Source organism: Mustela nivalis, assembly GCF_964662115.1.
Source record: "Mustela nivalis genome assembly, chromosome: 9".
In the NCBI taxonomy this organism is placed as follows: Eukaryota; Metazoa; Chordata; class Mammalia; order Carnivora; family Mustelidae; genus Mustela; species Mustela nivalis.
The window spans coordinates 66,028,555-66,043,685 of NC_139028.1; the positions used below are offsets into that span (position 1 = coordinate 66,028,555).

Below are 15,131 nucleotides of genomic sequence, written 5' to 3' on the forward strand. Positions count from 1 at the left end.
TCTCAGGGTCCAGGGATCGAGCCCCTCATCGGGCTCTCTGCTCAGCAGGGTGCCTGCTTCCCTCCTCCCCCAACCACCTGCTTCTCTACCTACTTGTGATTTCTCTCTCTTTCTCTGTGTCAAATACATTTAAAAAATAGTAAAAGAATAAGAGAAAATTACACTAATTTGCTCACATAACTCCAGTATCACAAAGAAATATTCTTTTTGCCTGATTCTCAGACCTAATACATCTAGGAAATAATGGCTCTTTTTTGTCCTTTTAATTTTATATGTGTATCATCCCTTGCAATGTTTTCGCCAAATCTCTCCTAATTGGCTAATATCCAATAGAAAAACAAAACCACAAAATATCATAATTTTAAAAATCTTTAAACTATTATCCCCTGGTCAAGTTTATATGCATTCCATATGTCTTTGCTGTTTCTTCTTATAAAGGAAGAGTGTTTTAGCATCTTGAAAGTGGATTCTTTTGCTTTTCCAGAAGTTTTCTCCATCTTCCATTGAGTGCCTTTCTGAGGGACTGCCCTGACAGCAGATTATGCTGAAGTTCTGTGTAGTCTAGCTCAAGGCAATCTGTGTAACCATGAGGTTAACCATTTCTTGTTTGACAGTTACATTTAGAACACCACTCCTAATCTCTGACACTGATATCTGGACTGGATAGTTATTTTGGGGAGGATTATAGAGTGTGCTGTACTGTGCATTGTAGAGTGCATCCTGTAAAATGGGTTGGCATCCTCCCTAATCTTTGCCCAGTAAATGATAACAGACCTCCCAGGTTGCAAAAACCAAAAATGTTTCTGGATATTGCTAAATGTCTTCTGGTGGCCAAATTTTTCCCAGTTGAGAACCATTGTTTTAGGAGGCCCAGAGTTAGGCTTTCATTCTTCCAGGAACATGTGGGAATAATCAGGGTGACCATAAAGTCCTCCCATTCTTACTGACATTTTTGTAGCTTCATCTTGCTTTTGTCTTATTTTATCAAGAAGGTCAGAAACAACCTGAAATATAAATTGTACTGAGTGTGACATGCCTGTACAATAAACCATGAGAATTAAATCCATTTTATTATCCCTCCTCCTATTAACATACATTCAAAGCATTCACTTTGTACTGCCTATCTTCACACTGGGAAAATATGAGCTTCCATTTCTAACAATTAATAAAGAATGTCAACATGTGCTGGTGAGTTATATCCCTCAGTGCCCATGGTTACATCTGTGATGTTATTCAGGCACAGAGGCACTTAGCTCCCTGATCTGAGATAGAATTGTGGAAACAGATGCAATGCTGAATGTGAAAGCTAAAATGTAGCCAAATAGTACTATCCTGGGGTATAAAAGATAAGATGACTACCAGTTTTGATTTCCTGTATGTGTGGGAATTGAGTAAAGTAATCTCTGAGAGCCTCAATCTCTTCAATGTAAAAAATAGGAAGAATTATTTATTTAATTAGTTATTGTGAGAATCAAAATAGAAAGTGTGCCTGAAATTGCCTAGAAGTATATTTTGTATATATTAGCATTTCAAATGCAATGCTTATATCTGAAAGTTTTTTATTAATTGTGAGATGCTATCCCCTTACAGGCTGGTTATTATTCTTAAGCATTTGTTATTGATGGAAGTTGTTGCTTTATTTACCTGAGGATGTAAGTGTAGGAGATTACAACTGGTGTGGTTGGTAGAGAAAACTTTGGTCGATGAGTGGGGATAAGAAAATGTAAGAAATATTTTCTGTGATTCACAAGGTTTTTAAGTCACATTAGGAGGAGAATGTGGACTATAAGTCACCCATCAATCCCAAAACAAAAAATTCCTCCTTAATCCCATATTTTTCCTACTTTCAAAATCTGTGAGCATCTGTGCTATGCCTACTTTTGAAATAAACTAGTTAATAAAGTTATATCCCATATGAATGGAGTATTTCTGAACTCTTCAACAAACAACTCCCTTTATTAAACCTGGCCTCATTTCCACATCCATTTGTTAACAGTTATTTGTTGGAGGCATTATTCTGTGCCGGAATTATCCTACATATTAAGCACAGAGACATAAAGAAAACAGATATGTCTTTTGCCCCACTAATAGCACACTCTATTTAGAAAGTAGAAATAAAAAACCTATAAGATACATCTATAATTGCAAATCATAGTAATAAGTAAAATGAAGAATAAAGAATAAATAAGCAATAAAAGGTTCTTTAAAAGGAGGGTCATACTTTGAACTGTGAGAGCCGAGGTAATCTACTATAAAATTATGATGAAATTTTAAAAATGAATAATAAAGAGTTAAAAGAAATTGAGGACAAGATCATCTAAGAATAAGGGTCAGATGTGAAAACCTAAAAGAAACAGAAATATTTGTAAATTCACCAAATTTTCAGAATGCCACTGTAGCTGTAGTTTATCTGATAATATTGGAGAGAGAGAGAGAGAGGGCCAAGGACATGTGTAGATTTTTAGTATGTACTTAGAGTTTTAATTCAAATTCCAAAGAAGTTAGAGTACATAATTAAAAGACATAGTGTTTCATTCAAATTTTCTTTTAAAAAGAGAACTTTCATCTTACATAGAAAACCATTTAGAAAGCAGCAAAAGTAACCATTTAGAGACCATGGAGGTTATTGCAATGATTTGCTACAGACATGCTGGTGACACATTAGGGGACTTAAAAAGGAGATAGTGAGGAGATGAATTATGATATAATTTGGGTCTAGAATCAAAAGAATTTAGTATAGATAGATTGAATAGAATTAAAAATACATATCTGGTAGAAAGATGAGGTACCATATCCCATCTTGATTGGAATTTATAGAGAGATGACATTTGATATTTTCATTTTTTTTAACTGGGATAGAGAGCTCAGAAAACATACTTCCCATTTTTTTTTTGTTTTGTTTTATGTCCTTGTTTAGTATCCAGTTTGAATTAGATAAATCTGATCATAATAACAAGAAAAATACGTTGACAATTATTTGTGGCAAATACTAGGTTTCCTCAACTCACCCTTAAACTCCAAGACATTCCCAAGATATGTTTTCTATAATATATGACTATTATATCTGCTTCTGTCATAATTTTGCTAGAACTATTTACTCTAATTTGCCTGGTTTTCACATAGTACACAATAAGATTCATCACTGGAGGAACAAGTAAAAAAAACATAAGCATTGAAGAGAGGTGAGTTGGCAGGGGATAGAACTAAAGGTAGTTTGTGAAATCATACTTCTGTGCAAGTTCCAAGAGGTAGGACAAAATTGAGTTGTGAGATTCCTTTGCCTTCACAGTGTCATTCTAGAAATCATATATTCTACCCCACATCTTATCTAGGATGAAAAAGAAAGGATTAATTTTAAAAATTGCACACTAATTGATTACATTTTACTCATATTTCACAGAAAAAATGAAATTAGATTAATATCTGAATCCAAAATATATTTCTAGTTTCTCTCTAGGAAAAACATGGTTGAAAGGAATTTTCTTCATCTATTATATAGATAGATATTAGTCTAAATTGACATCCACTTCTTACTATGTTAGTCCTATAAATATTGTATTCTACTGAAAAAGAACTAAAAAGAGGCTAAATTTCAACAACTGCATTATTTGGTCCTTGAACTTGAAATATTTTAAAGATTATTCAAATCATAGTATCAACAATGGGACAAGATCAAATGCTCCAGAATATAATTTGGCAGCACTAAATTTAGACAGGAAAAAAAACCTCAAATGGGCCCACATTTCCCCTGCTAGGTCAAAATTCTTGGTAAACAGAGGCAAGAGTACCTACTTTTTAGCAAAGACACGGAGCACTCGCTCTCGAATCTGTTTGGTCCTTACACCATAAATGATGGGGTTGAGTGAAGGTGGGATAACCAAATAGAGGTTGGCAACAAGAATGTGAATGTAGCGTGGTATGTTGTGTCCAAATCGGTGAGTGAGGAAGGAGAACACTGAAGGGATATAGAAAACACAGATGACACCAACGTGAGAGCCACACGTGCTGAGCGCTTTTAGCCGAGCATCCTGTGATGGGAGGCGGAAGACAGCTCGCAGAATGTAGATGTAAGAGATGCCAATAAGGACCACGTTCAGCAGAAAGAGAGAGACCATGAAAAGCCCATAGATGGCATTGATACGGATGTTTCCACAGGACAGTTTTGCAACGCCCATGTGTTCACAGTAGGAATGAGGTATTACACGAGCTTGACAGAAGGGCAGGCGGTAGATGAGATAGATTATGGGAAGTGTAAACAGAACTGGACGAAACACAATGAACACACTGATACCCACCAACACCTGGGATGTCAAGATGGTCGTATAGTGAAGTGGAGCACAGATGGCCACATAGCGGTCAAAGGCCATGGCCAGCAAGACCTCAGCCTCCATTCCAGTGAGGGCATGGATCAAAAACATCTGGGCCACACAAGTCCCAAAGTTAATCTCATGAGCATCAAACCAGAAGATACCCAACATGCGGGGCACAGAGGTTGTGGAAAGGGCCAAATCGATAGTTGAAAGAAGGGCCAGGAAGTAGAACATGGGCTCCCTCTGAAGGCTCTGCTCCATCTTGATGACCAGCAGAATTGTGGCATTGCCCAGTAAGGCCACAAGGTAAACTGAGCAGAAAGGCAGGGAGATCCAGGCATGGGCCCCTTCCAGACCCGGGATTCCAATGAGGAAGAATGTGGTTGGGTGAAAAATACTCCTGTTCTGGTATGTCATGCTGTCACTGGCCAAAGGAGGTGAAACTCTCCTCTTCTAGGGGAAAAATGAGAGAGATCAAGTCAAGGTCTGAAGGGGATGTCATGTCACTTGCTGGCTCAGTGTTTCAGGATAGAGTTGATGTCAAGCTTAATACATAGTAAGAGTGCCAATGAAGGACATATAAGAGATACCTCACAGCCATTTGATAAGGCAGGTTGAGGTCATATTCAGAGTTTCCACCCTGCCTCAGGATTGAGTTGTAATCCCAAATATGGAGGCTTGCAGCAAGCTCAGTGAAGATTTCTAATAATTAGAGCTTATCATTCACTTTGAAGGAGAATGGATGTGATTCCACTCTGGGAAATATCACTCTGATGAGTGACATTGGCAACACCAAGACTACAGATGAGGTCAAGTTAATATACTACAGAGGCAGTCAAAAATGTCTTTAAGCAAAAAAAAAAGACAGAGTTAAGAAAGAAAGAAAAAGAAAGAAAGAAAGAAAGAAAGAAAGAGATAGATAATACCTTTAAAAATTCATAATGAAAATAAATTCTAGATCCAGGAGTCTAACTACTTACACAATTAAAATCTGAATCCTTGGGTGCCTGGGTGGCTCAGTGGGTTAAAGCCTCTGCCTTCGGCTCAGGTCATGATCCCAGGGTCCTGGGATGGAGCCCCGCATCAGGCTCTCTGCTCAGCAGGGAGCCTGCTTCCTCCTCTCTCTCTCTGCCTGCCTCTCTGCCTACTTGTAATCTCTGCCTGTCAAATAAATAAATAAATAAATAAATATTTTAAAAAAAATCTGAATTCTTCTGAATGATCTGTAAAAACTCTGACCCTGGCCTAGCAGCCTCTTATATACACCAGATCAGGTAATAAGGGCGACCCCTTGGGATGCCTGGCCAGGTATAGAAACGGGAACTCTTATGATTCACAGGTAGCACCAATTATCAGGTGGGAAAGGGGAAAGGAGGGTTGTCTAATGCCATATCACACCTGTTCACCCTCACAGCATATCCAGTACTCTCAGAGCACCTGTTATCTTATCGGTGTTCATTTTACCACTGCTAGGGAGCCAACACTCAGATACTTCCTTTACCAGTCCAAGACCCTGGGAAGAGAGGTGAGTTGGGTAAAAAGCCTCAAATGATTTTGGTACTAGAAAAGATATTTTTTGCACCTTTCTGGGACAATCATGTTTTAATAGAGAAGAATCTAGTTCTGCAACGATCTGAAGGGTATGGAGAAAGACACTTAAGTAATGCCTTCAAAATACTATAGAATGCATCAAACCACTCAGAATGAGGTAAAGGAACTTGCTCTGGAATGTATGGTTCAGCAGTTGTAATAAAAAATAAATCAGAGATAGGAGCACCTGGGTGGCTCTGTTAAGCATCCGACTCTTGATTTCAGCTCAGTTCATGACTTCAGCATCAAGAGAATTAGTCTTGCAGCGGGCTCCATGCTCAGCATGGAGTCTGCTTGAGGTCTCTCTCTCCTTCTGCCTCTGCCCCTCTCCTGTTCACACATGCCCTCTCACGCTCAATAAATAAAGAAAATTTTTTAAAAGCAGAGATATTTATTTTTGTCTTTGTCATACTTTCACTTTATTGTTTTTATCTTTTTCAATATAGAAAACATATCAAAGTTAAAAAAAATAAACTATCACTTGTAAGTTCAGTCCAATGAAGAAAGAACAGTTCTTCAAAGTGCACAAACTCTTCTTTCTCTGTAAAAACATAAACACCTGGTCAAGAAAGAAACTATTGCCTAGAAGGGTGATGCCCAAGGTTAAGCCGGAGAGTCCCTGTTGTTTAATACAGAACAACACTAGGAGCCCACTCACAACAGCAGCTCTCCACTGGCCTCATCCCTTCCTACTGACATGGAAATTAATTTCATCTAATGCAACTGACAGGATGATATTAAGGGCATTGCATCTTCCAGAGACTTTTAAACATAATATAAACCCATTTAAAGATAATCTCATCCCCATGAGATTATCCCCATGTTAAAGATACAATTTTGTTTTTTTTCCTGCCAGGTGCAGTTGGCCACTTGGTCCGGCTCTCAGGCTGCTCTGCCCATGGATGGATCTCTGCATTTCCGGCCACACCTGTTCACCAGACACCAGCCGCTGATTCACATTTTCCTTCCACAGGAATCGAGACTTTCACACAGCATCGAGCAGGGCGGCCCTTATACCTCTCTCTGAGGACTTCATGTGGAGTGCCTTTATGTTAGGCGCCTAGCACCTAAGGGATATTCCTAAGAAAACATCCCATTTAATCCCAGCTTTATGTGAAGCTCTGGGATTGAGTCCTTGGAGACTGCGCACAGACCTCCAGATTCTATTCCCCAGACCAAAAGTCCCAAGGAACATAAAAGCAAACTGAAGGATATGGAAGCAAAAGTTGAAAAGTAGGGATAAAGCACATGGTTTTTGTCATCTATACTTGACACATGTGAAAACAGACTGTCTCTCCATGTGAATGTGGCTCTGTGGTCCAATTCGAGGGCTTACTGACCTACATAGAGAAGAAACTGGCTTATTTATTTGTCCATTTTTTTATTTATTTATTTAATAGAACTAGGTAATCTAAATTCAAATATTTGAACTAGTATAGAAGCCTTTTTTTTTTCATTTTACTATTTCTTTTTACTAAGTTTTTTCCAACCTCCTCTCATAAAGCTGTTTTGAGTTTCCCCAAGTAGCACCCAGGGCAGAGATCCATGATCTTTTTTCCACATTGTTTTCTGTACATGAATTCCCTATCATAACCATGATTTAAAATTATTGATTAGTGCCAAAATTTCAATACTGGTATCAGAGTGCTGATTCAAGTTCTGGCTCTGCCACATTAGCTGCTTGACTTTGGATGACTTATGTATTATTTCTGTGCCTGTTTCCTTTTCTATAAAAGGGGGATCAAAATAATGTCTTTCTCACTGGGTACATTTGATACAAATTAGATCTCTCTTTGTGGAGGCCAAGAAAATTAAGGCCATTCCACCTCAAGTTTAGCTGATGTGGGAAACAGAGGCAGAAGAAAATCATTAAAATTCCTTACCTACTGAAAAGCACTTGAAACAGACAGAGTGGCTCTCCCTCTGGGGACTCAACTGCCCTCACCTTGAGGTTTTGCCAAGGACAATCCTAGCCTGACTGACCACTTCTCCAACAGATCCAACCATGATCCTGTAAGTCTACTTTAACAATTCCTTTAGGAAACTTTATCTCTAAACCTCCAAGATAGTGTCGAGAATCATTCCCAAGCATATGGTCCACTGATAAACATCTAAAGAGTCTCACGAGAAGATTTTTATTACTGGTAATAAATAACCTTTCTCCCAAGAATAGTTAGCCCCTCAAGGTCTTGGAGACCTTGCTTCCAAAATTCCTTAGAGACTTACACCATCCTAATCCCCTTTGTCCTCACCCACCCCCGAGTCCACCCCTCCCCTGCCTTTAAAAACTCTGACTATAATCTGGTTCGGGGTCCAAGTCCCTACTTTGCTGTGTCAGGTATACTTGGGCCCAAGCTTAAGCTTGTCAAATAAACCATCGTGTGATTGCATCGGTGCTTGGCTCCTTGGTGGTCTCTCAGGCATGAAAACTCAGGCATAACATCTGAAGCATTTAGGTCAGTGTCATATACAAAGTACATGGTCAGTCATAATTTGTTTCTTCTTCATCTTCTAAATTTCAGCTCACAAGAACAGATGCATAGATATTGTTCATGCAGAGAAAGTTTAGGAATCACCAATCACTGCCAACTCTGTAGCCATTTTTCTTCTGAAATCTCTAATAACATTAAATATTTTCTTTTCAGGGGCACCTGGGTGGCTCAGTCAGTTATGCACTGCCTAAGACTGAGGTCCTGATCCTAGGGTCCTGAGATCAAGCAATCAGTTTCCCTGCTGAGCCTGCTTCTCCTTCCCTCTCTGCCCCTCCCCACAACGGGCTCAGGCTTTCTTTCTCTTTCTCAAATAAATAAATAAAATCTTAAAAAAAAAATTTTTTTTCAGGGTGCTTGGGTGGCTCAGTGGGTTAAAGCCCCTGCCTTTAGCTCAGGTCATGATCTCAGGGTCCTGGGTTGGAGCCCCACATTGGGCTCTCTGCTCAGAGAGAGCCTGCTTCCCCCCTCTCTCTGCCTGCCTCTCTGCCTGCTTGCGACATCTGTCTGTGAAATAAATAAATAAAATCTATAAAAAAATTTTCTTTTCAAATATTAGAATCAATCTTGCAGGGGCACCTGGATGGCTCAGTGGGTTAAGCCACTGCCTTTGACTCAGGTCTTGATCTCAGGATCCTTGGATAGAGCTCCGCATTGGGCTCTCTGCTCAGCGGGGAGTCTGCTTTCCCCTCTCTCTCTGCCTGCCTCTCTGCCTACTTGTGATCTCTCTCTCTGTGTCAAATAAATTAATAAATAAAATCTTTAAAAAAAATCTTGCAAAAATCAAGTGGATTTTATTAGAATGTGATCTTTTTGGGTTGAAGAAATTATATCCCTTTATCACGCAGCTGAAGTTTCTGGGAACCTTCCTAAAATGGCATTTAGGCTTATGAAATAAAACACTGACTACAACGTATGAGAAGGAATATCTTTCTCTCATTTGACCATTACCAATCTTCTCCATCATTCTCTACAAACATTCAAGCTACTTCCTGCAAACTTATAGTTTTTTTCATCTGTACATATACAGTGAAATATTCTCTTGGATCCAATTAGGTCTTTGTACAAAATCGAAATCAATTTTAAGACATTTGCTTAATGGTACATTTCTTCCTTCTTGAGTATGAGGTAGGACACATCGAATCTTGAAAGATGCTGAGAGATATCTTGGATCCATGAAGGCAGCTAATTTTGGGAGCAAAGTGAGACACAGAATCTCAACAGCAAATATTAAAACAAACTTAGTTCCCACTGATGCAGTTTATTTATTCAAATAACTGTTATATTAAACAAGACCAACATCTGTTTGTTGTAAAAACCAATAAATTCTTTTTAATGACTAAGACAGTTTGGATTATCTTTTCAGAAACTTAAAATGTGAAATATCTCAACAAATACATATTTAATTCTCCTCCTCCTCCTCTTCTGCCACTGCCTTTTTCTTCTTCCTTTTTTCTTCCCTGAAAGACCTCCTTCTGAGTGGCCTCAGCTCTGTAGCTCTAGTCTGAACTGTTTGCTTTTCATGTGCCTAGCTGGGAATTCCCTATTCTACTCTACTGTTTGGAATCCCCTTTTTTCTTAACTCATGTCTTCCCATTTCACAGACAGCTCCTTACTTTTTGTGGAATACATCCTTATATTAAGTTCCAAAAACAGAATGAATGAGAGGTAGAATTTCAACATCTCTGTATGCGTGAAATATTATTTTGCCCTCAACTCTGATTGATATTTTGGGTTTACTCATTACTGGTTAAACTGTGTCCCCTTCTGCCATAAATTTATATGTTGACATACTAATACCCAGTACCTTAGAATATGACCTTATTCAGGAATAGGGTCATTACACATGTAATAATTTAAGTCAAAATTAGATCATACTAGAGTAGGGTGGACCCCTGATTTAACCTGACTGGTATTCTTATTAAAACAAAAAAGCTCTGTAAGAAAACACAAGTACATCAGGAAGGCGCCATGTAATCTAGGCCTGAGGCCTGGAATAGACACTTTTTCTGAGTTCTGAGGAAGAAACAGCACTGCAGATCCCTCCCTCTCAGACTTACAGCCTCAGGAATTGGGAAACAAGAAATGTCTGTTGTTTAAGCCACCCAGCCTGTGGCACTTTGTTGCCACAACCCTAGTGAACTAATACAGTTATATTGGTTGAAGATGATTTTATAAGCATGATTACATTTATCATCTATCCTCCATGTGGAATTCAAGGGTTCTGATACCACTGTAATTCGTTTTCTTGCAGGTAAGCTCTTTTGATTTTTCTTTCCTATTTGAAATATATAGTATCATCTTCTTAAATTTCTGAAAATTCATCCTTATTTACTAAGTGAATTGGACCTTTCTAAGGTACGGATCTATGACAGTAAAAGTTGGAAATTAGTTTTAATTTAGTATGTCCCTTTTTTTTTTCCCTTTCTCTTTATAACTCTTCTTTGTTGACAAATGGTTTTCTGGATTGATTGTATATGTCTATGTATATTTTTCATTATTTCATATTTTAGTCATGATTTCCCTCCTTCCTAATATTATGAGATATTTTGTTAAACATTTTTTCCTATGCTTGTACTGATTTTTATAAAAATATGTGTGGCTATTTAAGAAGCACTCCAAGATTTAAAAACTTTTTGTCCTATCTGAGCCCTGAGTTCTGAATCAAATGGAGGGATTTTTTTTTTTAATGTCAAACAAATGAATACAAAGAGCTTCAACTTTATCATTGGCAAGCTGTCAGTTGAGAATCTTGTTTAAATGTGTTCTACAGTGAAATTCCTGACACAGATCCATTGAATTAGGTGGGCCTACTGGTCCCATCATGGTCTGAGAACAGGCCTTTATAGGACTAGAACATGCCATCTATTCTTATAAAATATATTAGGAGGCATAATGTATGCTTCTTCCAGGTTGTTGGTTTCCAAAAGAAAAGACACAAAATAAATTGTGCTCACTGTTTTGTACTTCTCTAAATATATATTTTACCTTTATTCCTGTGTGTCATAAAGTTAAAAGGAAATGGCTTTAACCCCTTCAAGACTTTTCTTTCAGGCTTTGTTAGGAAAGACCAAATATAGCTTTTGGTCCACAGGAACTGGTATGGTAATTGGGTGAGATAATGGGGTCATTACTAAAGGTAACACCCTTCCATGTACATAGCCAAATATTCTGTTCATTACAAGGTTTCTCCACACTGCCTGTAAGCATAGGAACTCCTCTCAGTCATATATGAGACCTGAGATATGACTGGTCTCAGGTCTTATCTCTGCTCCCTCTGCTCCTTTCTGGTGGTTCTTTCCTTGCCATGGTAGTTTCTTCACAGACATACACTGACCAGTGCACAACTGAAGGCTTCTGAGGAATGTCCTGAGGTCATGTGTTTGTCTACACACAGCTCTCTCTCCTCTCTGGTATTCTACATTGTCATTCAGGGAGACCATCAGACTCAGTTTGGGTTCTCTGCCCCTATCTGTGACTTGATAAATTTCCAGTAAGTAAGTAAGATCAGGTCAGTGTTTGGGCTCATGTTATTTTCCCCTTCTTTTAGAGATCATTTCCTTTGTTTCCTTTTTATCCAGTTTTGAGAACTATTATTTTATAAACTTTCTGGCTGTTACTTAGTTGTTGAAGGTGAGGGAATAAATCTGATCCCTGCTACTCCATCATAACAATAAACAGAAATGAAATGTCTGTCTTGTATTTAATGTTTGATTGCTTAATTGTTTTTGCCCAAGTTATAACCTGATTGTGTGGGTAAACGTTCTCCGAAACCATCTACATTCCAGATTTAGTGATATCCTCTTGATCTCAGTGTGGTGAGTGCACTCCTGCTTAATTTTCCCACTGAGTATATGTTAACTTTGGGTGAGCAATCATGACCTAGGTGCTTATCTCAACACCAGCAGGTGATTATGATTTCTAATAGCTGTACAAGGGCTAAATGAAGAGGATACACAGGTAAGTATAAAAGGATAAGGTTAAGAAGTCAGTTATAGGGATGATATTTGACAGAGAGAAGACTGGGTTTGGTAGGGTCTTCAAAATTTCAGGACCACTACAGGACAAGCCTTCTTTCTTTCTTTCTTTCTTCCTTTCTTTCTTTTCTTTTCTTTCTTTCTTTCTTTCTTTCTTTCTTTCTTTCTTTCTTTCTCTCTCTCTCTCTTTCTTTTTTAAAAGATTTTATTTATTTATTTGACAGACAGAGATTACAAGTAGGCAGAGAGGCAAGCAGAGAGAGAGAGAGAGAAGGAAGCAGGCTCCCTGCTAAGCAGAAAGCCTGATATGGGGGTTGAGCCCAGGAGCCTGGGATCATGATCCTAGCCAAAGACAGAGGCTTTAACCTACTGAGCCACCCAGATTCCCCCAAGACAAGACTACTTTCTTGAAATAAATTTTTCCACAACAGTTGGGCACTGGGGTCTTGTGTGTGGATCACAGACTACCAAAGATAACCTTATCTGGGTCTTTGAATTATTAAGAGATCTAAGTTGTATTATTATTTTTGAAAACAATACAGTATGTCATTAAAAAGATTATTTTGTTATATTAAAATTCTCATAATGTATGAGGACACAAAGATGTTCACATAATGCAGAGACATCATCAGAACAATGACAAAATTTCAAATTTACAAACAAGAAACTTAGAACTGAAAGAGATTCAAGGAATTCTCCAAAAAATCACCTATCTAGAAAGCTGCACCTTTAAGAATCTGATGGAGAAAATTTTCCTCCAGACCAATGCCATATGCTTTCTAAAGACTCGGACTTTGCCTAAATATGTGGAAAATTCCAAGACGAATCTGCTTGGTCCTGACACCAAGCAGATGTCAGATGTCAGATATAGATGTTGGGATTGAGTACTGGTGGAAGAAGCAGGTAAACGTCTGACATGAGAATGTGGACTATGGGAGGCAGGTGTTTCCCAAAGTGATAGTCCATGCACACCCCTATTAGAGGTACAAAGAAGATAAGCACCACACATACATGGGAAAAATAAGTGTTGAGTGCCTTTAGTCGCTCTTCACGAGATGCAATGCCTAGTACAGCATGGAGAATTAGGACATAGGAGAGGAGGATGAGGACTGAGTCTGTTCCCAGTGTGATAATGACCACACACAACCCATAGATGTTGTTGACACTGGCATCAGAGCAGGATAATTTCAGAATATCCTGATGCAGGCAAAAGGGGTGGCTGAGGACATTAGTGTGGCAATAATGATAACACCTTAGTAATATGGGGGTGGGCATCACGACTCCTGCACTTCGTAGCAAGCAACCCAAACCAGTCTTACCAATCATATCATTGGTGAGGATGCTTGAGTAGTGCAGTGGATGACATATAGCCATGAATCGGTAAAAGGCCATGGCCAGCAGCACTGAAGATTCCAGGAATGTGAAGGTGTGGATGAAGAAGAGCTGAGTAAAACAGGCTCCTACTTTGATTTTCTGGGCTTCCCACCATAACATGGCCAATATCGTGGGGAGTGTAGACATGGACATGCCCAGGTCAGTTATTGCCAGGATGGACAGCAGATAATACATGGGCTGGTGGAGTGAAGACTCATTCCAGATAACAGAGAGGATGGTGATGTTGCCTAGAAAGGCCTCCAGGTATGCAAGACAAAATGGAATTGAGAGCCAAGCATGAACAGACTTCAGCCCATGGAAGCCCTCTAAGAGAAAGGTGGGTTCCATAGTACCACTGTTATTCCAGACCACCATGGTGGTGCTTCAGAAGCGCTTTGGGTGTGACAGATGCTGAGAAAGTCACAGACTATTCAGACTGGTTAGCAAATTCTACTATATTCATGTAAAATCAATTGTTAGTGTTCTTCAAATGACTTACACAAATAAAAGTAGGAAGAAAGACATCTGAGGCAGCTGAATCATCAGGTCAGGAACAGCTTGTAAAATACTCAGTATGGTCGCAACTGTATACAGGGACCTGTGATCTTTGCTAGGATGCTCTCAGGTATACGTCACAGCCTTGAAAAATTAAATTACATGCAAAATAGAGAAACGTAAACCTTTAGATAAGTTGTGTACATTAACACAACAAAATTTAAGTGAAAATAATAAAGCTGCATTGATCTCCTTCAAATTAGCCTGTAGATCAATTCTCATTCTTATTTACCTTTTTGAGAGTACACTTATAGCCGTAATCTCATCGTTTTAACACATTTTTCTGTTTTTCTAAAAATTAACATGCATGTTCTGTGAAAATGCAAAATGATGAGAAAGGAAAGGTCCTGATGTATAATTTTAATATGTTTTTTAATTTATTTTTATTTTCAGCATAACAGTATTCATTATAATACCCACCACCTGGTACTGACCTCCCACCCCCCACCCCTTCAAAACGCTCAGATTGTTTTTCAGAGTCCATAGTCTCTCATGGTTCACCTACCCTTCCAATTTCCCTCAAATCCCTTCTCCTCTCTAACTCCCCATGGCCTCCTTGGTATTTGTTATGCCCCACAAATAAGTGAAACCATATGATAATTGACTCTCTCTGCTTGACTGATTTCACTCAGCACAATCTCTTCCAGTCCCGTCCTTGTTGTTACAAAAGTTGGGTATTCGTCCTTTCTGATGGAGGCATAGTACTCCATAGTGTATATGGACCACATCTTCCTTATCCATTCATCTGTTGAAGGGCATCTTGGTTCTTTCCACAGTTTGGCAACCGTGGCCATTGCTGCTATAAACATTGGGGTACAGATGGCCCTTCTTTTCAC

At 38.7% G+C, this 15,131-nt stretch overlaps 2 protein-coding genes across 2 annotated transcripts; both read right to left on the reverse strand.

Moving 5' to 3' along the window:
* Positions 1-3,788: 3,788 nt before the first annotated feature.
* LOC309840185 (olfactory receptor 52J3-like) lies at positions 3,789-4,727 on the reverse strand (the record flags this gene model as incomplete). The annotated part of the gene is made up of 1 exon (XM_082682259.1): positions 3,789-4,727. The coding sequence occupies one exon, from the start codon at positions 4,725-4,727 to the stop codon at positions 3,789-3,791; it is 939 nt and encodes a 312-aa protein (XP_082538385.1).
* An 8,500-nt stretch (positions 4,728-13,227) lies between these two features.
* Positions 13,228-14,115, reverse strand: LOC309840295 (olfactory receptor 51L1-like; the record flags this gene model as incomplete). The annotated part of the gene is made up of 1 exon (XM_082682371.1): positions 13,228-14,115. The coding sequence occupies one exon, from the start codon at positions 14,113-14,115 to the stop codon at positions 13,228-13,230; it is 888 nt and encodes a 295-aa protein (XP_082538497.1).
* Between the last annotated feature and the right edge of the window lie 1,016 nt (positions 14,116-15,131).